Source organism: Delphinapterus leucas, chromosome 6 (assembly GCF_059928025.1).
Source record: "Delphinapterus leucas isolate spDelLeu-1000000601 "Yukka" chromosome 6, BTC_Dleu_Yukka2, whole genome shotgun sequence".
NCBI lineage: Eukaryota > Metazoa > Chordata > Mammalia > Artiodactyla > Monodontidae > Delphinapterus > Delphinapterus leucas.
Window position 1 is genome coordinate 43,113,183 of NC_143134.1, and position 23,544 is coordinate 43,136,726.

At 41.4% G+C, this 23,544-nt stretch overlaps 1 protein-coding gene across 1 annotated transcript in view; it reads left to right on the forward strand.

The window, feature by feature from the left end:
- The window catches only part of FRMD3 (FERM domain containing 3), a 312,589-nt gene that overhangs the window by 131,257 nt on the left and 157,788 nt on the right, over positions 1–23,544 (forward strand). The window contains exon 2 of the mRNA XM_022558882.2: positions 23,219–23,323. Coding sequence (XP_022414590.1) covers positions 23,219–23,323 — 105 coding nt within the window. The remainder of the gene's footprint in view (positions 1–23,218; positions 23,324–23,544) is intronic.

Here is a 23,544-nt window from a genome sequence, read left to right on the forward strand (position 1 = left end):
ATCCCCTCCTCTCTAGCCATTTCCCCCCTGCCTCAGTAGGGTCTGATTTACACAGTAAGATATTCCAGGAATTCAGTTCCAGGTGAGGATTAACACATTTTCACAGGATGAACAAACTAGCATGGAAAAGTGGAACCTCTAATATATTAACTGAAATTATTATGGTTTGCCTCATCTTACCTACTCAAAACTGACTTTGTTAAAAGCCTGGGAGAGGAAATGGCCTGAAGCCTTCGACACAGATGGGAACTGACTGTTTAATAAGCCAAGTCTCTGACAGGCGGGTGATGTTACAGCCCTAGAGGAAGGTGAGAAGATAAAGATCTTCACTCCTGCCCCAGACATTCTGAGGTATTCCAGGGAGGAGCTGTGTCATTAACAATCATGTTCTGAAACACTCTGAGGGTCAAAAAAAGGTACCATTTGCCTTTGGGGCACAGGGATGTGTGTTCTAGTTACTAAGCAACTCGCCATTCTGGGCTGGCCTGGCCTCATTATTCTGCCTATGGTGGTGGGAAGCAAATCTGTTGTTTTTGGAAAGAGAAGCTAAGGTTTCCTGGTCCTTCCATTTATTAAAGGAAATATCCTGATGAAAAATGAGTAAGACCCAGGGAGGATTCTGTCCCTTATGTGGTGAGAACAAGACTAGGAGGGGTCTTGACCTGGAGGGAAGGCTGTAGAAAATGGAAAGGCAGGTATCTGTCCATGATTTTTACACTTAGTCCAGTGAAAAATCAGGAAAACTGTGTGAAAGGCTGGTTGGTTGAGCAATGGAAGAGCTTACAGAGAAAGAAGTGTTCTCAAGGTGTGCACACCAGCATTTGAGAGCCTGTGACTTGGTGGGAAATGTCAATGGCTTAGCACAGTGCCAGGCACACTGTATGTGCTAAAAATGTTTGCTTTTATTGAAAAGTTTGAGTGGTTGTAATTGTCTACAAGAGTGTGTTGTGGCCACTCTGAAGAGTCTCATGTTTTCTTACAGAAGTTCTTGTCCATATTTTTCTGAACCAGCTTGGGAAGAAGCTGATAGAGATTTTCCCTGTGCCGATGGAGTGTTGTTTGTTTTTTTCCTTGGGGAAGGGCAGAAGTTGGGTGACAAGGCAGAGTGCCACAGTCAGAGAGCAATTAGGAGCTTAATAAATGAGCGTCCGGTTGGGTGGAGGGAAATGCTAGAAAGGGAGATGTAAGCTAAGGGCAGCATGAGTTAGGCAGCCGATCCCATTTGCAAGTCGGTAACTTGCAAAACCAGGAGTGTGCATTCAATTCCATTGGTCTGGCTTCTTGTCCTGGGTTGGATATCATGTACTTTTAAAGCACTCTGTGCCACCATCTTCATGACCTTTGTGCTCAGCATCCCACCTCTATCGGGGCTACTCTCTGGGATCCTGGCTGAGAAGACGTGAACCTTCATGTCTGCAGACCCACAACTTTTGCACTCCCAAGTGTGCTGCTGATGTGCACAGAACTGATTATTTTGGGGAAGTGGAGTAGAGCATATAATTCATTGAAACGTTCTTGGAGCTGCCTAGGGAGAATTTGGGGACGATAGATTGAGTGTTATGTTGGTTTTAGCCGAGTAGCAGTCCTCTTCCTTCTCTCCTTTTTCCCAGCATGGGGTGGAGACTCCATCTCCAAATTGAGCTCTGGATTAGTCTCTCCACCACCTTCTCTACACTCGAATGGTTGATTTTTCAATTCATGTGCTGCTGTGTGCCTGTGGTGGCTTAACTCTGCTCTGGTAATTGTAATGAAAGGAGATAACCAGAGGGCTTAGCTTTGAGAGATAGAATCACCCTTTACTGAAGACTCATATTGGAAGGAATAAAATTTAAGGTCTGATACTCTGTGTTATAATATTGTCAGTCCCCATCCCAAGGTGGAAGAGATATTGAAACTCTGTTTTCCATAAGTCAACCTAATTTTGATGCCAATCTCCCACTCTGCTAGTTTGGTTGGAAGTTCCTCATCTGTCTTTGCAGAACTTTTCCCCGCTTGGGCATGTTCATCATTGGCTGTATGTCCATATCAGCTCATCCCTTGAACTTGGTGGATATTCTTGGGACATGGCAACCTAGTGAGGCCAGAAAGCCCAGTGCTTGTGGTTGTGTTTCTCTGGATATACCACATCTTTCCTCCCTAACATCTTTCTGCCAACACAGAGCATAGCAAGGGAGCAAGCCCAGGTCTATAGAGCATGTCCCCTTCCTTCTTTTTAATCTGGAAGAAGTTTTTTTCCCTGTGATAAGTTAAAGATAGGCATAAATTCGTTGCTACTCCTCCCATTGAGAGGGAAAGTCAAATTGATCTTACCTTGAATCTGGGCTGGCCTCAAGGACTCACTTGGAACCAATAGAATGCAGTGGAATGGACACTGCATGAAAGGTAACTTCTGCTGGAGCCCTTTGGGAATGCTCATCGTGGAGGAAGCAAGCTGCCAGTTAAGAAGTCTGGCTTGAGATTGCCATGCTGTGAGGAAGCTCAAGCTAGCAGCACAGAGTGGCTACATGAAAAGAAAGACAAAAGGGAGAAGGAGAGAGGGGGGAAACTCCATTAGCCCCCATCTGTTCCAACTAGCCCAACTCAGCCAGGCATGTGAGTAAAGACATCTTCACATGCTTCCAGCTGTAGCTACCATCTGACTGCAACAAGGGAAGGGACCCCCATCAAGAACCATCCAGGTGATCAATCAGTACACGGGATCACGAGAGAGAATACTGTTTTAAGCCCCCGTGTTTTCAGAAGTTTGTCACACAGCAGTAGATAACTGGAGCACTCCTCATACTGCTCTTCTCAGCGGGTTTAGATGTTTGAAAACAAAATCCAGCTATTAATTTTCATGCTGCCACAGGCATCCTTTGAGGTTAGGAATCACAGAGCTTGCTACCTCTTAATGGGGGAAGAAATCTGGGTAAAGGGAGAGAAAATAGGGATTTAAAAATTCCATAAATTAACATCTAAAAAATTTCACCCATGCCCAGTTTAATTTTGACTTCCATTAGGATGTAATTCCATTGTTGCACTCTCTACGGGGTTGGCTATTTTGAGATTTTTTTTGGCTTTGTGAACTTGATAGGTAAAAAGTATATTTCATTATGGCTTAATTACTACTTTTAATATTTACTATGTACAAATTATTTTGTGAATTCCTATGAAGAATTCGAAGAAGACATTTACTTGAGAAAAAAAAGCTTGAGAGAAGTGATAAACCCCGAGTTATGCCATCATGCATGACAGCGATGAGAGGACCAAGGCAGTATTTCATCAATTTCCAAATGAGATCGGGGACAGAGGCGTCACTGAGGGTGTGGGTAGTCTGTGAGGACTCTAGTGTAGGGAGAGCTCCTGCAGTGAATTCTCTAGCACGAGCAGGCAAACACATCAATAACAGAATTTTGGTAGGTAAAGCGGGGAAGAGCTTTGTTCATGTGGGGGAATGGCATGAGTGAAACCATTTTGCAGAGTATTTGAGTGATAAAATGAACTGGAGGAAAATAAAAAACGAACAATAATAACAAAAAATAAAACTCAGCTCTACCATATGAGCCAGTAATCCCAGTGCTAGGCATATATCCGGAGAAAACCATAATTCAAAAGGATGCGTCCACTCTGATGTTCATTGCAGCACTATTTACAATAGCCAGGACATGGAAGCAACCTAAGTGTCCACTGACAGATGAATGGATAAAGAAGATGTGGTACATATATACAATGGAATATTACTCAGCCATAGAAAGGAATGAAATAGTGCCATTTGCAGAGATGTGGATGGACCTAGAGATTGTCATACAGAGTGAAGTAAGTCAGAAAAAGAAAACCAAATATTGTATAATATTGCTTACATATGGAGTCTAGAAAAATGGTACAGGTGAACTTATTTGCAAAGCAGAAATAGAGTCATAGATGTAAAGAAAAAACTTACAGTTACCAACGTGGCGGGGTGGGATGAATTGGGATTGACATGTACACACTGCTATGTGTCAAATAGATAACTAATGAGTACCTACTATATAGCACAGGGAACTCTACTCAATGCTCTGTGGTGACCTAAATGGGAAGGAAATCTAAAAAAGAGTGGATATATGTATAACTGATTCACTTTGCTGCACGGCAGAAACTAACACAACATTGTAAAGCAACTATACTCCAGTAAAAATTAATAATGAAAAAAAAACTCAGCTGCCTGAACCACAGATAATACAGTTTACGTTTCTGAATTTGTCTGTTTTCTTCATTGGTGTGCGTCCTTGCTGACATTGGCTAACATCTACTGACCACCAAGTGAGGACCCTTTGGCATCCTGTCCATTGTCCAAGGCCCAAGGAAGTAACTTTCTGAGGTGCAGCTTATAACTTGGGGGAGCAGCATTCATGGTTGGAAGGTGTGTTCTGATCTGGGAGGGTTATCACCTGGACCTTTCCTTGATTCGGCAGGAGAAAAGCCACCTCATCTTCCTTTCTTGAGATCTTTGTAATTAACCAGTGATTGTTAGCTGTAGGGGCTTTCATCCCTCCCAGGGGGCCTAGCTGGAATCTTTGGAGGCTGGTTCTCCTCGTGGGCACAAAGCATGTGTCTGTAGACTCTGCAGTGGTGTACTCGACTCAGAACCATTCTCCCGGACTGGTTCTCCAAGGCACTTCAGGTCATCATAAAGAATTCTTTGGCTCTGGTGGCCTCTTGACCTGTGTCCTCATCTTCCAACTTTTGGCTGTGTAGATGGTGGGGAAAGATTCGGAGGCCTTCATAGAAAGAGACAGGAGCTAGCATGTGTGGGTGGAGGGCAGTAGAGGAAGCAGGGAAGCTTAGTGTCCTGTGGCTGGAGGCGGAAGCAGCAGAGAAGGACTATGCTCTAGGAAGTCTGAAGACGCAGGAAGTTGCTAAGCAGTACTCTTTATCTGATTCCCTAAGCCTGGCTGCCTTGCATAAATATCACAACCAACTTTTCAGAGTGCGTGTGTGAGGGGGGTGGGGGTGGGGGTGGAGATAGGGAATGGAATTTGATAGAATTGCTGCAAAAGATAAGAAATTGGCTATGTAATATAAAACGTAAGTTACTTTTTTTCTGGCTTATAGTTTACCTATGGATATTAGAGATTAGCCCTGGTATTTTTCTATTTCTTACCCTCTTCCCAGCTTTATTGAGGTATAATTGATATATGACATTGGGTAAGGTTAAGGCATATAACGTAATTATTTGATTTATGTATATGAAATATACAAAATGATTACTACATCTATCACCTCAAGTAGTTGTAATTTTTGTGTGTGTGGTGAGAACGTTAAAAGTCTTCTCTTACCAACTTTCAAATGCACAATACAGTATTAACTGTAATTACCATGCTGTGGATTACATCCCCAGAACTTATTTATCTTATAACTGGAAGTGTGTACCCTTTGACCATTTTCATACATTCCCCCCACCCCGTAAGTTACTATTTGATTTAATCTGTGACTGAATAAAACTGGCAGACTTTCCATCAGGACCGAAAGCAAGAGCCAATCATGCAGCCCTGCCCTGTTCCCAACAAACTTTTCAAGCTATAAACCTCTGTCAGCTCTGGTCCCACCCTCATTGCAGGCTTGGAAGAGGGGTGATGGACACGTTCAACATCATCTTTCATTATCCCAGAGCTGTTCCCTCCTTGTCCCATGATGTAAGTTTCAGGGACGCCCCCACTAGTTGTGTTTGGATGGAAATGAATCAACGTGAGCACTAGACAAAGTGGGGCAGCCCTCTGCTGAGGAGCCAGTGTGGAAACCCAGAACTGCCGGAGCTCGGGTCTGGGATGGAGCCTCACCATCATCCGGGCCAGCCTGCTGTTGCATACCTGGGCAGCTGGAGGCCCCAAAAGCCTGGTTGGTGGCTTGCCCAGGGCCATTGGTTGGCAGAAGCAGGGAACTCTAGGTCTGTACTGGACTTCAAGTTCAGAAACATCTTCACCACCCGCAGCCTCTTGTCTCTTGCTTCTTTTTCTTCCTGGATGAAAGGGAGGTGGGACTTTCAGATAATATGATGATAACTGGAACTCTGGTCTGTGAGCCTTAAGGATACTTCAGGCCATTGGTGTGAGGGAGGATATAGTCTGTATGCTCCTTTCAGAGAGTAAACCAGTGATTAAACCTTAGTGATTAGAAAGAAATACATTATACTGACAACCAGCCTAATGCTTGTTATTTGTAGAAAAGCTGGAAAATGCAAATAGGCACAAAGAGAAACTAAAAATAACAAGCTCTCATCTCCCACAGATATCATCATCAACATGTAGCCTTTTAGCCTTTAAATCTTTATTCTTCGTGTCTAGATGTACATATAAATGCATGCGTATAGATATGCACATATATGTAAAAATGGGAATTTTACCAAAAATGTTCATTGCATCTTATAATCTTTTTTTTCATTTTATCTTGTGTCTTAAATATCTTCTCATATATTCTTAAGAATGAATATCTGAAGGGGTTCTCACTTTTATTCTTGTTTTTGGGCAAGAGTCTCTGTGCATTCTTATGTGTTTATGCAGTGCCATCAGGCTCTGTGTTGTGCATTGCTAAACAATGGGCCCAAATTCCTTGGTATGAGGAGCTGGTAGACTGCATCGGATATTTTCCTTCCTTCAGGAAGCTCCTGTCTGCTGCAAAGAGTAAAACAAGCAGTGGAGAGTTAAAGAAGAAGGCTGGTTTGTAATAGCTGATAATGGCTGTTAAAATTAACATCAATCATTCCCTATATTTTTAGTTTCATAAGGAAAAAACAAAACAAAACACAGCACCACCCTTGGCTTGGGTTGCTGTGTAGTCAGAAGAGATGTAAATATAGCCAAGATGTTCCTCCTTTGTGACTAATCACTTGAAGAAAGGGGGAGTGTGACAGTCAGGGAACCCAGCCTACGCCTTTCAGTCTTTAAATATTTGTGATAAATCGTTTATGTTCGTGTGTGTGTGTGTGTGTGTGTGTGTGTGTGTGCACGCATGCGTGTGCCCTGGGAATCCCCACAGCACACAGAAGATTGTTTCAGGGGCTATGTGGACTACAGGCCAGCTAATCACCTGACTAGTGATGTGAGAATCTTCTAGAATGATACTCTTGAAGTGAGGCGTCAGGCCTTCACAGAGTGGAAATTATGGACCATGCTGGGTTAGTACTTTGCCAGAATAAAGAGTAGTGTCTGAGAGAGAAAAAAAAAAATGCAGCTTGGAAGAATTAGGAATGGAGGTGGGAGGAAATCATACATTTCTAGAAGGTCATCCAGCCAAATAAGGCTGGTGCTAGGGTTGTTGGAAGGAGTGAATGATTTAATCTCTGTGCAGCTCTTAGCATGGGCCCTAGTTTATAGTTAGTACTCAGTAATTTGTAGCTATTATTCCCACTATGGTTATGACCATTGTCATATTACTTATGAGACTGAATTAAATTCCACGTGGGGCAGCCATGTCTAGACTTGTGTATGCTGGGGTAGTGAAATATATTCTGGGACTAACCTATTGTCCAGTGGGATCGCCTCTTTCATTCCCGGCCCATCCCATCCCGCAGTCTTAGCAACTTTGGCAGGATGCTTCTTGGGCAGGCTAGACCGGATATGCGGTGATGTGTCCTGGGCCATTGCAGAGTGCCCTTTAAAGCCACATCACCTCTGTAGTTCTAAGCATGTGTGAGCTTTCAAGCCACCCTCTGGCCCAGTTTCTCCCTCCTCCTTTCTCCTGGAGAGGAAAGATGATTTCTTGCTGCAAATAAAGCTACCAACCTACATCTTAATAGGGGAGAGGGAGGGAGTGGGAAGATAAAAGATGAAGCCATTAGTTCGGCAATGGGGAGGGAACTTGGGGGTAAGAGTCTTCACAGCACCTGGAGGGGACGAGACAATTTGGAGAGGCTAAAAGGGGTTAGGGAAATGTTGTGAGTTAGACCTTGGGTTCTCTTAAATGTTCCTTGAAAACAAATACTGGAGAGTTGGATTTCTTTTCAGTACTTTAAATGTGTCTGGGTGGGGTGCAAAGACTGAGCCATGTCGACTCCCATTGATGTAGTAGGGCTACAGGTATACAATCTTCTTGCTAATTTCTGCCTCGGTGGAAGAAAGTTTTTCCACCAACCTGAGCAAATCCTCACTAACCATGTAAGTGGTTTTGAATTTATCCATAAACCATTCAACAATTCTTGTTCCAGCTGCTTTACGTCATCACCTTGGATGGGCCAAGATCTGCCCTGTCAGATTAGCTTCAGAAAATGGAGGATCCCTCTGCCCAAGGCTCTTGACAGATAGACAGGACTATGAAGGGGATCCATGCTTAATTGGTCCCCAGTTCTTTTTTAAACTATTGAGCTCAGTGTAGACATCTGTACGCAATTTCAGGAGGAATTCTATCTTCCCTATTAAGCTCCTGGGTGTATTACGAATTCCATAAACAGAAATGACCTCTTTGCTCTCCCTGTATATGAGTGGCAGCTCCTAACTATGTTTTTCTTGGAGCCCTATATTCTCATATAATTGTTAGAATAATATGATCGGCAGGTGATTCCAGCTATTTCATAGACTCCAAACTCACTGAATTCCTTAAGTTGTTACAGAGAGGCCTAAGGTAAAATGTGAAGATTGTAAAATGGGTGGCAATACTGTTGTTCTAGGTGAATATTTAAAAAATACTCTTGTGGAGGGCAAATCTGGCATATCATGCTAATTAAGTTCAGTGTTAGACCAACCTTAGTGTGACAGGTATTAGGATTCTTTTTATTATTATTTTGAATTTTATTTTATTTATTTATTTATTTGCACAGTAGGTTCTTATTTGTTATCTATTTTATACATATTAGTGTACATATGTCAATCCCAATCCCCCAATTCATCCCACCACCACCACCTCCACCCAACTCCTCACTTTCCCCCCTTTGTGTCCGTACCTTTGTTCTCTACATCTGTGTCTCTATTTCTGCCCTGCAAACCAGTTCATCTGTACCATTTTTCTAGATTCCACATATATGCGTTAATATACGATATTTGTTTTTCTCTTTCTGATTTACTTCACTCTGTATGACAGTCTCTAGGTCCAACCACGTCTCTACAAATGACTCAATTTCGTTCCTTTTTATGGCTGAGTAATATTCCATTGTATATGTTTGCCACATTTTTTTTTAACATCTTTATTGGAGTATAATTGCTTTACAGTGGTATGTTAGTTTCTGCTTTATAACAACGTGAATCAGTTATACATATATCCCCATGTCTCTTCCCTCTTGTGTCTCCCTCCCTCCCACCCTCCCTATCCCACCCCTCTAGGTGGTCACAAACCACCTAGCTGATCTCCCGGTGCTATGCGGCTGCTTCCCACCAGCTATCTATTTTACATTTGGTAGTGTATATATGTCCATGCCACTCTCTCACTTTGTCACAGCTCACCCTTCCCCCTCCCCATATCCTCAAGTCCATGCTCTAGTAGGTTTGTGTCTTTATTCCCATCATACCCCTAGGTACTTCATGATCTTTTTTTCCTTAGATTCCATATATATGTGTTAGCGTATTTGTTTTTCTCTTTCTGACTTACTTCACTCTGTATGACAGACTCTAGGTCCATCCACCTCACTACAAATAACTCAGTTTTGTTTCTTTTTATGGCTGAGTAATATTCCATTGTATATATGTGCCGCATCTTCTTTATCCATTCGTCTGTTGATGGGCATTTAGGTGGCTTCCATGACCTGGCTATTGTAAATAGTGCTGCAATGAACATCGGGGTGCATGTGTCTTTTTGAATTATGGTTTTCTCTGGGTATATGCCCAGTAGTGGGATTGCTGGGTCATATGGTAATTCTATTTTTAATTTTTTAAGGAACCTCCAAACTGTTCTCCATAGTGGCTGTATCAATTTACATTCCCACCAACAATGCAAGAGGGTTCTCTTTTCTCCACACCCTCTCCAGCAGGATTGTAGTTATTCTTGCTTCTGCTGTCTGCCCTCTGGTGGATGAGGCTATCTAAGGGGCTTGTTTGGTATTAGGTTTCTTCACAAGCATTCCATTTCTCATCCTTGTGGGCACATGATGGAATTTCATTTCCCTCTCCTCGTAAAGTTAGGCAAGATTTTTAACTTGCTTTGGCTGATGAGGTGAAGTGGCATATTTTGTTTTATTGAAATATAGTTGATTTACAATATTGTGTTAGTTTCTGCTGTACAGCAAAGTGATTCAGCTATATATATATATTTTTTTTCAGATTCTTTTCCATTATAGTTCATTACAAGATATTGAATATAGTTCCCTGTTCTATACAGTAGGACCTTGTTTATCTATCTTATATATAGTAGTTTGTATCTGCTAGTCCCAAACTCCTAATTTAACTCTTCCTGCCCTTTCCCCTTTGGTAACCATAAATTTGTTTTCTATGTCTGTGAGCCTGTTTCTGTTTTTTAAACAAGATCATTTGTATCATTTTTTAGATTCCACAAATATTTGTCTTTCTCTGTCTGACTTGCTTGGTATGATAATCTCTAGGTCCACCCATGTTGTTGCAAATGGCATTATTTTATTCTGTTTTATGGCTGAGTAATATTCCATTGTGTTTGTGTGTGTGTGTGTATGTGTATATATATATATATATATATATATATATATATATACCCCATATGGAAGTGACATGTTGCCAAGCATGTATGGGACTCATCACATTCCCTTCCCACTACTCTGGTGATCGTTGAAGCTGTTGTCAAGAGGAATTCATCATTTGGAGTCCTTAAGCTATGATGAGAAAAGCCCTCCCCTACCAATCAACATTGGCTGTGTATTATAGGTGAGAAGTAAACCTTTGTGCTATTAGCCCACTGACATGTTGTAACTGTTTGTTACTGCAGCTTAACCTAGCCTATCCTGACTGATACATCTTGGCTCCAACTCTTGATTTTAAGTCTCAGTTCACCAGTAATTCATGTTATTTCGTTTTAACCTCTCTGAGCCTCATTTCCCCCATTTCTGAAATGAAGTGTTTGGATCAGATTCTCTCTACAGTACCTTCCAACTCCAACATTCTCTAATTCTTCCCCTTTTAAATGAAAGTATTACTCCTTTTAATAATTTTGGTCTTTTTTTTTTTTTTGGACTGAGAGGCTGGAGTTAAAACCTGAATTTTTCCATTTACTTGCTGTGTGTCTTTGGGCAAGTTACTCAGTCACTCTAAGCTTTATCTTCCTTTCCTAGAAAATGGAAAAGCAGCTAGCTCCTGGAACTCATGTGGATTAAACCGGATGACTAGTTGAGGTAATTTATAGAGCATGGCCCAAAGTGCCAGGCACTCAGGAGTTTCTAAGCAAATACCTGCTGATTCCAATCTCAGAAGAGGAGGTGTTGCTAGCATCTCCTCTCCTGATGATGGGGCTCAGGGAGACCAAGAGGCACAGAGGGGTTGGCCTGTCTATTTCACAACACTTGTTAGAGAAACAAATGTTGCAGGTCATAGGATAGACTAAGGGAAAAAACAGGTGTTAAGTGAAGATGTACTTAAGTTCTGGAAGTATTGATTAATGAAGACAGCTTGAAAGCCCTTTGCTTAAAATCTTGTCTCAGCTGCTGGAGTGGAGTTTGCTTAAAACTGTACTTTTCCCCTTTGGAACTTTAAATAATGAAAGTGAAGATCTTTATGTTCACTTTGATTTTGAATAATTACAAGATTATTTTGTTGAATTTATTCCCTTGGTCTGTCTCCTGAGTTGCAGTTTTTATGTTCATGTACCCTGAGGTGCTCTGCTGGTTTCCTTCTTCCCTCCCTCCTCCCTCCCCAACCTTTTTCTTCTTCCTTTTTAAATTAATAGACTTTATGCTTTAGAGTAGTTTTAGGTTTACAGAAAATTTGAGCAGAAAGTAGAGTTTCTATATAATCATCACCCCCACCCCCAGTTTCCCCTGTTACTAACATCTTGCATTAATTAGTGTGGTACATTTGTTAAATTGATGGACCAATAGTGATACATTATCGTTATCAACTAAATTCCATAGTTTATATTAGGGTTCCACTTGGTGTTATACAGTCTACGGATTTTGACAAATATATTATGTCATATATCCACCGTTAAAGTGTCATACAGAATAGTTTCACTGCCCTAAAATTGTGTGTGTCATCTCTTCATTCCCCTTCCCACTGCAGTAGCCACTGATCTTTTTACTGTCTATATAGTTTTGCCTTTTCCAGAATGTCATTTGTATGCAATATAATAGGTAGCCTTTTCACACTAGCTTCTTTCACTTAACAATTTGCATTTAAGATTCCTTCATTTTTCACGGCGTAAAAGCTAATTTCTTTTTATCACTGAATAATATCCTATTATATGGATGTACCAGTTTGTTTATCCATTTACCTATTGAAGGACATCTTGGTTGCTTCCAATTTTTGGCAGTTATGAATAAAGCTGCTATAAACACTTGTGTACACGTTTTTGTGTGGACATAAGTGTTTGACTCATTTGGGTAAACACCTAGGAGCAAAATTACTGGATTGAGCTTACATTTAACTTTGTAAGAAATAGCCAAACTGTCTTTAGAAGTGGCTGTACCATTTTAGATTTCCACCAGGAGTGAATGAGAGTTCCTGTTGCTGCACGTTCTTGTCAGCATTCGGTGTTGTCAGTGTTTTGGATTTTAGCCATCTAATAGGTGTGTGGTGGTATCGCATTGTTGTTTTAATTTGCAAGTCCCTAACGACATACGATGTGGAGCATATTTTCATGTGTTATTTGCCATCTGTATATCTTCTCTGGTGAAGTGTCTGTTAAGATCTTTTGCCCACTTTTAAACTGAGTTGTTTGTATCATATTGCTGAATTATAAGAGTGCTTTGTATATTTTTGGATACAAGTCCTTTGTCAGATATGTGTTTTGCAAACACTTTCTCCAAGTCTGTGGCTTATTTTTGCATTCTCTGAACAGTTTCTTTTGCATAGCAGATGTTTTAAATTTTAATGAAGGCCAACTTATCAATTTTTTCTGTCATAGATCATGCTTTTTGGATTGTATCTAAAAAGCCATTACAAACTCAGGTCACCTAGATTTTGTCCTGTGTTTCCTTCTAGAGGTTTTATAGTTTTGTCGTTTACATTTACATCTATAATCCATTTTGAATTAATTTTTGTGAAGGATGTAAGGTCTGTGTCTAGATTCTTTTTTTTTTTTGCATGTGTATTTCTAGTTGTTCGGCACTGTTTGTTGAAAAGACTGTCCTTTCTCAATTGAATTGTCTTTGCTCCTTTGTCAAAGATTAGTTGACTTTATTTGTGTGGGCCTATTTCTGGGCTCTATTGGTGTGGGCTCTCAATTCTGGTTTTTGCTTTATTTGTCAATTCTCCTGCCAGTACCACACTGTCTTGATCACTGAAACTTTGTAGTTAGTCTTGGAGTTGGGTAGTGTCAGTCCTCTGACTTTGTTCTTCACCAATATTGTGCTGGCTATTCTGGATCTTTTCCTCTTTCTGTAATAATATTAGAATCAAATTGTTGATATACACAAAGTAACTGCTGAGATTTTGATTGGGCTTGCTTTGAATTTGTAGATCAAGTTGGGAGGAACTGACATCTTGGCAACATTGAGTCTTATCTACATTAACATGGAATATCTTTCCATTTAGTTAGATCTTCTTTTGTTTCTTTCATCTGAATTTTGTAGTTTTCCTCACATAGATTTTGTACACATTTGTACCTAAGTATTTAACGGTTTTGGTGCTAATGTAAGTGGTTTTAATTTCAACTTCCAATTGTTCTTTGCTAATATATAGGAAAACAATTCACTTTTGTATATTTAGCTTTGTATCCTGCAACCTTGCTATAATCACTTATTAGTTCCAGGAAATTTTTTTTTTTTGTCTATTCTTTTGGATTTTCTACATAGATGATCACGTAATCTTCAAATAAAGACAGTTTTATTCCTTCCTTCCCAATCTTTTACTTCCTTCTTATCTTACTGCATTAACTAGAACTTTCAGCATGTTGTCAAATAGAAGTAGTGAGAGGGGACATCCTTGCCTGGTTCTCGATCTTAGTGAAGAAACATCTGGTTTCTCACCACTGAGTACGATGTTAGCTGTAGGTTTAAAGCATCTAGTTTTTCTCCATTAAGTATGATGTTAGCTATAAGATGTTCTTTATCAAGTTAAGGATCTTATTTCTTTTTAATCATTGGCTATAATAACCAAATCAAGCAGACCTGGGTTTAAATACTGACTCTGCTACTTTCTAGTTGTGTTGACCTTGAATAAGTTAATTAGGCTGTCTGAGCCTTTGAGTCCTCAGCGTGAGATTTTTTTAAAAGAACACTTTTCGAAATTGTGGAAAGGTTTGGAGTTGGAAAACCCTAAAATTATTCAGAGGCGAGTGCCTTCAAGAATTGGGCTTGGCAATGGCACTACACCCTGATATAGGAAGAAGAATAAAAGATGTGGAAGGAAGAACCTTTTGAGTACTGAGCAGTGGCAGAAATTGCTAAGAACAGCTGACACGTCAAATATGATTCCCCAAACATTGGGATGGATCTGTGTGCCAGTTAGAATAGAAACGGCCCTCTGATTGAGCACAGACACACAAGCCATCCTTTAGGATGAAAGCTGTGGAACACTGGAGAGGTAACCGAGGTAGAAAACACCCAGAAGAAAAACAAAGAGATGGAAGCATTACTGATTCCAAACCACTCTGCCTGCTCAGCCATGTGACACTCCTTCAGAAGACACCAGTCAGGACTTGGGCAATGGATTGGCCAACCCATTCTGGCTGCTTTACCTTCTGTATATGCAGGGTTTCTTTGTCTTTCTTCCATAGGGCTCCTTTATCTTCCCCAGCCTTGATACCGCTAAGCCTCTAGCTGTGAGGATGGCAGTTCTGTTTCTGTCTCCTCAGAGTGTGTACAGGCTGCCATAGAACTGAGATAGGCAGTTGGTTTTGACTTTCTACCAAAGACCCTGGTGGGTCTAGGTGACCACTTGTGTCTTGCCTGTATTTTTTTAGCCAGATACTTTCAGGCAATTATTGGTTTTTACCCCCAGTAAATGTCTGGCTTTGGTAGTTGTTTTGCTATTTTCTAGCTTTTCAGTCACTGCTACAGTCATAACCATGCCTTCCCTTCCCCCACCTTATGAATATGTATGGTCCACAAAAATGCCTTTAATTGATCTAGCCTATGTTTTCCTAATTATCTTAGCCGTGATATACTGATTATTACTATAAAGCAGATGTGTATTCGGAATTAGGTGCTCCAGCTTCTGGAAACCTTGGTTTTACCTTTCCTACATCTGAAAATATTTGAATAACACAAATCAAAACAACTTTTAATTTCTGTGTGAGAACCACAGATCCCGCTATTCTTTTTTTCTTTTACATTTCTCCCCATTTTAAAAGCTTTAGTATTACTTCTTTCCTCACTGTCTGAGAATGATGCAATTTTCTGAATATATGTCACAGCCAGATACTAAATACCAGTTACTGGCTGCAATGGGAAGGAACAATTAACAAAGTGAAATATCACTTGCTATTTAAATTCCAATTATAAAAGCTAGTTTCTTTCTAAAGAGTTGCTCTGTTTTGGTTAAAGCTGTGGTGCCCACCATAACAAAAAGTATGAATTTACATAAATATGCTTGAATTTTTAGAGCACAGATATAAACAGAGCATTTTTATGTTATTCAATCAAGCTATAATCTTTCTTAAATTAACAAATGCTTATTCTTCACAATAGAAGCAGAACTACTTAGTTTGCCAGTTTCTCATTAGTATTCTTTGTTCATCTGTCAGTGAAGGTGAATGGATTGAGGCCCTTAATTCATGCAAGATAATGCAACCACCTGTCCCTAGAAGACACGCTCCTGGCAGCAAAATGAGTGTTCAGTTGCTGTTTCAGGCCTTATAATTGTCTAGAGGCCCCACTTGGAGTTTCTAGGTATCCAGATGGGAATTAGATTCTTCCTTCCCAGGTAGAAGACTTAGCAGAGACTGCCAAGTCTGCTCTTCCTTAGATGTGCATCCGTGGGGGCTGCCCCTTTTCAAGAGCAACTCCTGCAAGCATAGAGTGCCAAACAAAAGGGCCCTTTGAACAAGAACCTCACAACTTTTATTACTAGAAAACTAGGTCTGGCAGCCCCACTTCTGTTTGTCAGAGAGAGTTCCTGGGGGCACAGTACCAGCCCCCACATGAACTGTTTGCAGCATCCTGGTCGATGCTCTCATTCTTCAGACCACTGGCTGCTCCCCTCATCTCAGTGATCCTCCCTGAAGCCTGGTCTATGTTGGACCCTTCTTCCCTCAAAGGTCCTAGGATTTCAGTGGCTGGATGGCCTCAGAGGGCAGCTCAAAGCCGTGTCCACTGAGGACTTTTTCTGGCTATGAGGGTGCTTCTGAGCAGTTCCAAGGAAAACTCTTTCAAGGAACCCTTTCGAAAGCCTCTAGTTTGCCTCAGGTCAGAGTTGTAAACTCAAATTCCTCTGGGGATCAGGGAAGTAAGGGAAGTGGAAGATGTGGAAGATGATAGAACGGATGCAAGACCCCCAACTCCCCCCACCCCCGCCGCCAGAAGGGGCAGCCATTCCCGAGCTCAGCAGACCTTCATGGCCTAGTTTCCAGACCCTCCACCTTTTCAAGAGCAGCCAGCATCCAGATTTCATGTGCAGTCTCCCAATTTAAAGGTACAGAAACACTGTGCTGGCCAAATAGAACCTGTCTGTAGATGGACTTAGCTCTCTGGTTCATTAGTCAATAACCTCTAATTGTGTTTCACACCAGCACTATTGTCCTTTCTGTGCTCTCCTACTTGGCCTGAGGCACTGGTTTACCTTCTCTCCAGAGTCAACATTTTGGGTGCAACAAGCAGAAAAATCAACTTGTACTGGCTGAAAAAACGAGGAATTTTGTTGGCATCCTTGGAAGTTCACGCTTAGCGTGAGCTTCATGATTGATCATCTGGAAACACAAGCTCCACTTTCCTTGTAAATATTTTGGCTCCACCCAGGGTTACCTTCATCCCCAAGCTGGTTTCAGAATGGCTGCAGCAGTTCAAGGCCTCACGCCTTTATGTCACATCATCCAGAGAGAACGGAAAGTCTCTTCCATAAGCTCTTTCAGAAGAGTAAACGAGAGCCATCCCAGAAAACATGGTCAATTGCTCCTCATGTCTCATTCGCCTAAACTAGGTCCTGTGTCCTTTCCTGAGCCAATCAGACAAGAGGGATGAGAGTACCCTTATACCAGCTGAGCTTGAGCCCTGGAGGTAAGGGTGGATTATAGTTTCCTGAGGCTTATGGGCTTTGCGTCTACCTGTGTGTGTATGTATGTATTAGGTGTGTGCACACATATGTGCATACCTGAACAAAATCTGGGTTCTTTAGGAAAGGCAAAGGGGTGTATGGGTGCTGGGCAATTAACCAATGACATCTATGATAATGTGGTTTGTATTTTATAAAACTGCGTCTCTCTAGGTCTGGTGTGGTGGTTGATAACCCAGTGCTTCTTCCTGCCAATGTCCAAATTCTAGTAATTGGGGCACTTGATACTGTTCCCAAATCCTCATGTTGTTGTTTTTCTTCTGTCTCCGCATAGAGAATAGGGGTCAGATAGGCAAATTGAGTTCCTACAACTGCTTGGGCACTGTGTTGGACCTGGGTTTGACACACTTACAAACAAACTTAACTTTTCTGAGTCCCTTTAAAAAATCTGTAACACGGGGAGGACATGAATTACCTCAGTGTGTTATCCAGAGATTAAATGCAAGTGTGTAACACGGTTCTTGGTGTACAGTGTTTAATATATAGTAATTATCATTATTATGTTGAAAGCTTCATTCCTGAAGTTACCTTTTCAAACTTTAAGTGTTGGTTTATAGCAACACATTAAGTATTTTGGGGGTTGGTACTCTTTTCCTCATTTAACCAATATCTAAAAGGTTTGAAAATGTCTTGAATATATATATATATGTATATGTATATATGTATGTATAACTGAATCACTTTGCTGTACACCTGAAACTAACACAACACTATAAATCAACTATATTTCAATAAAAGTTTTTAAAATTTTTACATAAAAAAGGAATACTTCCAGCTAAACAAACAAACATCTTGACCTAGTGTTTTAGGAATTAAGGATTAAAATCTGCCATACTTTTTCAATGAAGACAAGCCATGGCTGACTTAGCCAGTTGACTTTGCTTGTTCTTTTTCTTTAAGCACAAATTTATTGTTATTTTAGCTTTGCCATTGAACCAGGGAGTTGAAGTAAATGAATCACCAGCAATTGGCTGCCAGAGGAGTTAAGCAAAAATAATGAGCTCTTTGTCTCTTTGTTCACTTTCTCACCCACACAGGCCAGTTCTGGGAGGTCAACACTATTCCTCTTAACTTCTTTATATCTTGATCTATGAAACTGGAGACAAAGATTTAAGATTACGATAATTCTTAATGTTATTAGTAATGGCATCTTACATTGGTATAGTGCTTTGCAGTTTGCAAAAATGCTTTCACATTTTACAAACCACAGGGTTTTAAGGTCTGTGAGATTATAAATTGTGTTTTGCTCACTATTTTTCTCTAATTCCTATCCCAATGCCTGCTATATAATAGATGCTTAACAAATATGTGAATGAGCCTCAAAATAATCTGGTGGGGCAGAGTTGGAAGTTATCACTGTTATTCCCCTTTCATACAAGAAGCAACTAAGCCTCAGAGATTTCATGACTTGCTTAAGGCTTTCTAATACATGCTTTGGGGTGGGGAGGAGAGATGGGATTTTCTGAAAAATAGTCTGGTTTGTGATTACAAAAATTAGGTTCCTTTCCAGTCTGTGGGAGAGAACGCTGAGAGAATGTGGGATTATTGCAAGGAGTTCAGGGATCCACACGCATACCAAGAATTTGTCCACAAAAACTGGACAAAGAAAATGGAGAGAGGGCCTAGCCCCCTTCATACTTTGAGGTTTCTGGGGTAAAGAAATCCCAAACCAAACCCTCAAACATGGCAGCCCATCAAACTGTCTGTGGTGAGAAACTAGAACTAGATCTTGTTCCCCCAATCTGATTTGGACTAATACTTGTAGAAAACACAATAAAATAAATTACTCTTAATTTCTCCACTTATGAAAGACTGGTAACAAAGATTTTACATTCCAGCACTGTCCACAGACCACACCTTGGCTAGATTGGTTTAGATTTTTAACACATTAAAAATATTACAACTATATTTATAATATTTTAGTATAGTCTTTATAAAAATATCAATTCAGGGCTTCCCTGGTGGCACAGTGGTTGAGAGTCTGCCTGCTGATGCAGGGGACACGGGCTTGTGCCCCGGTCCGGGAAGATCCCACATGCCGCAGAGCGGCTGGGCCCGTGAGCCATGGCCGCTGAGCCTGCGCGTCCGGAGCCTGTGCTCCGCAAGGGGAGAGGCCACAACAGTGAGAGGTCCGCGTACCGCAAAAAAAAAAAAAAAAAAAAAAAAAAAAGTCAATTCACTGTGCACTATAGGTGGTGAGAGCCAGTATTGGGACACCAGTTTAACTATGTGTGGTGAACAAATTATTCTTTCAGCCCTGAGATTGTATAAGCTCATTTAGAGATGGCATCAAAAGTCTATATTTCTGGAATCTAAAAAAAAAAAAAAAAAGTTTATGAAGAACCTAGGGGCAGGACGGGAATACAGAGGCAGACCTACTAGAGAATGGACTTGAGGACATGGGGAGGTGGAAGGGTAAGCTGGGACAAAGTGAGAGAGTGGCATGGACATATATACACTACCAAATGTAAAATAGATAGCTAGTGGGAAGCAGCCACATAGCACAGGGAGATCAGCTCAGTGCTTTGTGACCACCTAGAGGGGTGGGATAGGAAGGGTGGGAGGGAGGGAGACGCAAAAGGGAAGAGATATGGGATATATGTGTATGTATAACTGATTCACTTTGTTAAACAGCAGAAACTAACACACCATTGTAAAGCAACTGTACTGCAATAAAGATGTTTAAAAAAAGAAGTCTATACTTCAGGCACTTTCTTGAGGCATAACATCCAGCTGACCCCTGTAGGAGGCCCTGCTCACACATTTGTGCCCTGTTGTTTTCCACATATGTGAAATGCTGTTGTGATTAATAAAACACAACTTGGGTAACAGCTGTAAGGAAGTTATATTAGCTATTTGATTTTTCTTCCCTCTTCAGTTGGTACTGGAAATATAACTAATATCTTGTCAGAGAATCAACAAAAGTTTGACATTATAAAGAAGTCCTTATACTTGAAATCTTTGGCTAGCACTTCTCCATGTAGACCTTGATGGATTAGGGTGAAGTTTGGCTAATTGTACTAAGTTTGAGGAGTCTCTAACACGAGGACTGTGTTGTCTTACCTGAGGCTCACTGTTAGTTTCCAGAACCCAAGTTTTTCATGAGAGAAAGCAGTGCCCCATTTATTCATTCGATCACACTCAGTGTGCCAGGTACTGGCTTAGGTAGCAGGATAGGGTGTGAACAATGGCCTATCCCCTCAGAAACACCAGGAGGAAGTGAGTGGAGGGTTTGGGTTAGTTCAACAGAGTTCCAGCAGTGGGAGGTAGGGGGAAGAACCAGTGCTCACCTCCAAGCTCCTTCCCTGAAGTGAGATGTGTGAGGCTGGCAGCTGGATTCTGCACCCTCACATAACATACCTGAACAAACTCTTTCAACTCTTGGTACTGGGCCTGGGTGGCCTTTTGTTTAGTGCAAGAGCTGGGCTGAATGCACAGAAATGATAATGATAGGCACTTACATGACTTAAGAACATTGTCCAGCTCTCCAGGCAGGAGTGGAACAGAGCAGAACGTGAGGCTGTAAACTGGCTTCCTTGGCACGAAGCAGCGACATAGAGCATCTCGAGATGATGAGGTTGGCTGGCAGCCTGCAGATTCAGGGGCAGTTTGTGTTCTCGAGACTGGAAAAACCTTTGATTTTTCTGAGTTGAGGAATGGACAATTCTCACGGGAAAATGGGCATTTTTCCTAGTGGGCTCTGGAGACAGGTACAATTTTTGCACTTTTCCCATGTTGGGAAAATTCCTCTAGACCAGTGCTTCTCAAACGTGCGTGAGCATATGAATAACTGAGGGAAATGCAGGTTAGGTTAGGTTGGTCTGGGACAGTGCCTGAAATTCTGTGTTTCCAACAAGCTCCCTCCCGGGTGATGCTGAATTTGCTACAGTATTGCTGGACTGAGGGTGGTGCTCTGAGGAGCAGAGACCTGGAACCCACCTGGTGGCCTGGACCCATGGGAAATGGCCTCACCTGCTTTTGCGGAAGGCATTGACCCCTGTTTCAGACGCAGTTGTATTATCCAGTCATTACATTGTCTGCTGTGGTATTTCCTTCTCTCAAGGATCTTAGGTAGTCTGAGATATTGCTGTAGAGTATATATTGGTTGCTGTGTTTAATCACTAAAAAAAATAATCTTTGTTGTGCATCGGAGTACTAACATCTTCTTCAGGGCACAGTAGCTGTCATACACAATCAAGGTCCCACATCATTACAAGGCATTGCCTTAACCCACATGTCTTGTGTGTCTCGCATATGTTGGGGGTAGTCCACCATAGTAAATTCTGCTTTGGAGAGCTTGGCAATCCAGTCATAAAATGATGAACTCACGTGTTATGTTCAGTGATTTGATCCTGCAGCAGCCTCTCAGATGGATGGGTTGCAGAATAAATCTATGAAAGGAACTATATCCATTGATTATATTCTGGGCATTGAATTTAGCTGTCATCAGATATAGCTTGTCGTTTGAGCCTTCTGGGTTAAAAACAATTACAGAAATCTAAAAACAAGTTCCATTTTGATGTTTTGTTCCCTGTGAGCTACGTCAAATGGGTTCTTTTATAAAGAAAGTAAAGGTTCGAAGCTCATCCAAAATTATACTCAAAAGTGATTTCAGGAAAATGGAGGCTTCATATCACAGTATGTGCTTATAAGCCTCAGTCCTTTGTTCAGTGCGGTGCATCCCAGGCCAGCGTCAACTCCCCAAGCTGGTGGTAGTGGTTTCTAAAGAAAAGATAATCAGGTAGCATAGACCAAACTGATCTTCCAAAATTATTTTTAGTGGATTGGAAGAGTGGCTTCACTTAATGTCTCTGATTTCTTCATTTCTTTTTGTAGGTCACATTCCATCCCTAAAACATTCCATGGGTCTGTCAGCAACTTTGATTGAAGCAGAAAGTTATCAAATGTCCTGATGAGGGCTTGGAAGGGTCTTTGCTCTTAAGGAGTTTTGTTGTAATGGTATTTGTCTTAATCAGATTTGGCTAATACTTCTCTTACTCATAGAGTTTTAGAAGGAAAAATAATCTAGCCAACTGAGAAATCTAGTCCAACCAACTCATTTTACCGATGTGGAAACAGCTGGGGAGTTTGCTCAAGGTCACCCAGACCTGTCTCTGAATCCCAGTCCTGGACTCCCCACCCCAGTCTACCTCAGTGCCTTTCTGTGTTGATTTATGGGTGTGATATGGAGGCTGTGAGGCCTGAGGCAGCAAGTTTTCCACCTTTCCTGGTGGGAGTTGGGGTGTTCTATCTGATACATTCATTGCATTTCCATACCATCCAGACCCTGTGTTCTAGCAGAGTCACAGTCCATTAACCAATGTTCCAGAGAGGCAAAGTGGCGTGGAGCCTGGGTTCTATAGCCTGGTGACCTGGGTCAAATCCTGCTTTGCTCCATACATGCTGTGTGACTTTGGGTAAGCCACTGAGCCTCTCTTCAGATATAAAATGGCACCTTCCTTGCAGGATTGTTGTGAGGACCGAATGAGCAGTTGAAGCAAGCAGCCAGGTGCATTGTATTTGGAATTGTGTGTGGTTTTACAAACTGTGGATCTCTACTAGGTATTGAGTTGTGAAATCAGTGTTCTGAATCATAAATAGCGTTAGAAAAATTAAATGGCATACGCTAGGATAAAATAGAACATAGTAGAGTGTGTTGCACCTAGGCAGGGTATTGTTTGGTATCCTTTTGGTTCCCCTTTTTGGTGTCCCTTTGGTTTTGTGTGTGTGTGTGTTTGTGTGTGTGTGTGTGTGTGTGTGTAATGGCTTACAGTATAAAATGAATTTCTCACTGTGGATTGCAGTTAAGAGTTTGGAAGCTCCTGCTCCAGAGAGCAGGGTGAGTGAATTCATCTGTCTTAGCACAGATGTATTCGAGTGAATGAGGCACATTTTAGACATCAATGTACAAGGCAAACTCTGGCTGAAACATAAATGTGCTTCTTTTGCAGAGGGAGACCAAAGGGCAGTTTCTTATTGACCACATCTGCAACTACTACAGCTTGCTGGAGAAGGACTACTTCGGCATTCGTTTTGTGGACCCAGAGAAGCAGCGGGTAAGAGCTGACCACTATCTGGACCCATTTTGGGGGGGTCACTCAGGCTTTGGGGTGCTGAATAGGTTCTTCTCAGAGCAGTTGTGGTGCACTTGTTCTCATGGTTATTGACCACATGAAACTTACCAGCCTGGGTATGTGTTTGCGCACGCACATGTGTGTGTGTGTGTGTGTGTGTGTGTGTAGTTGTGTATAAGAATCTGGCACTGTTCCCACTGGAC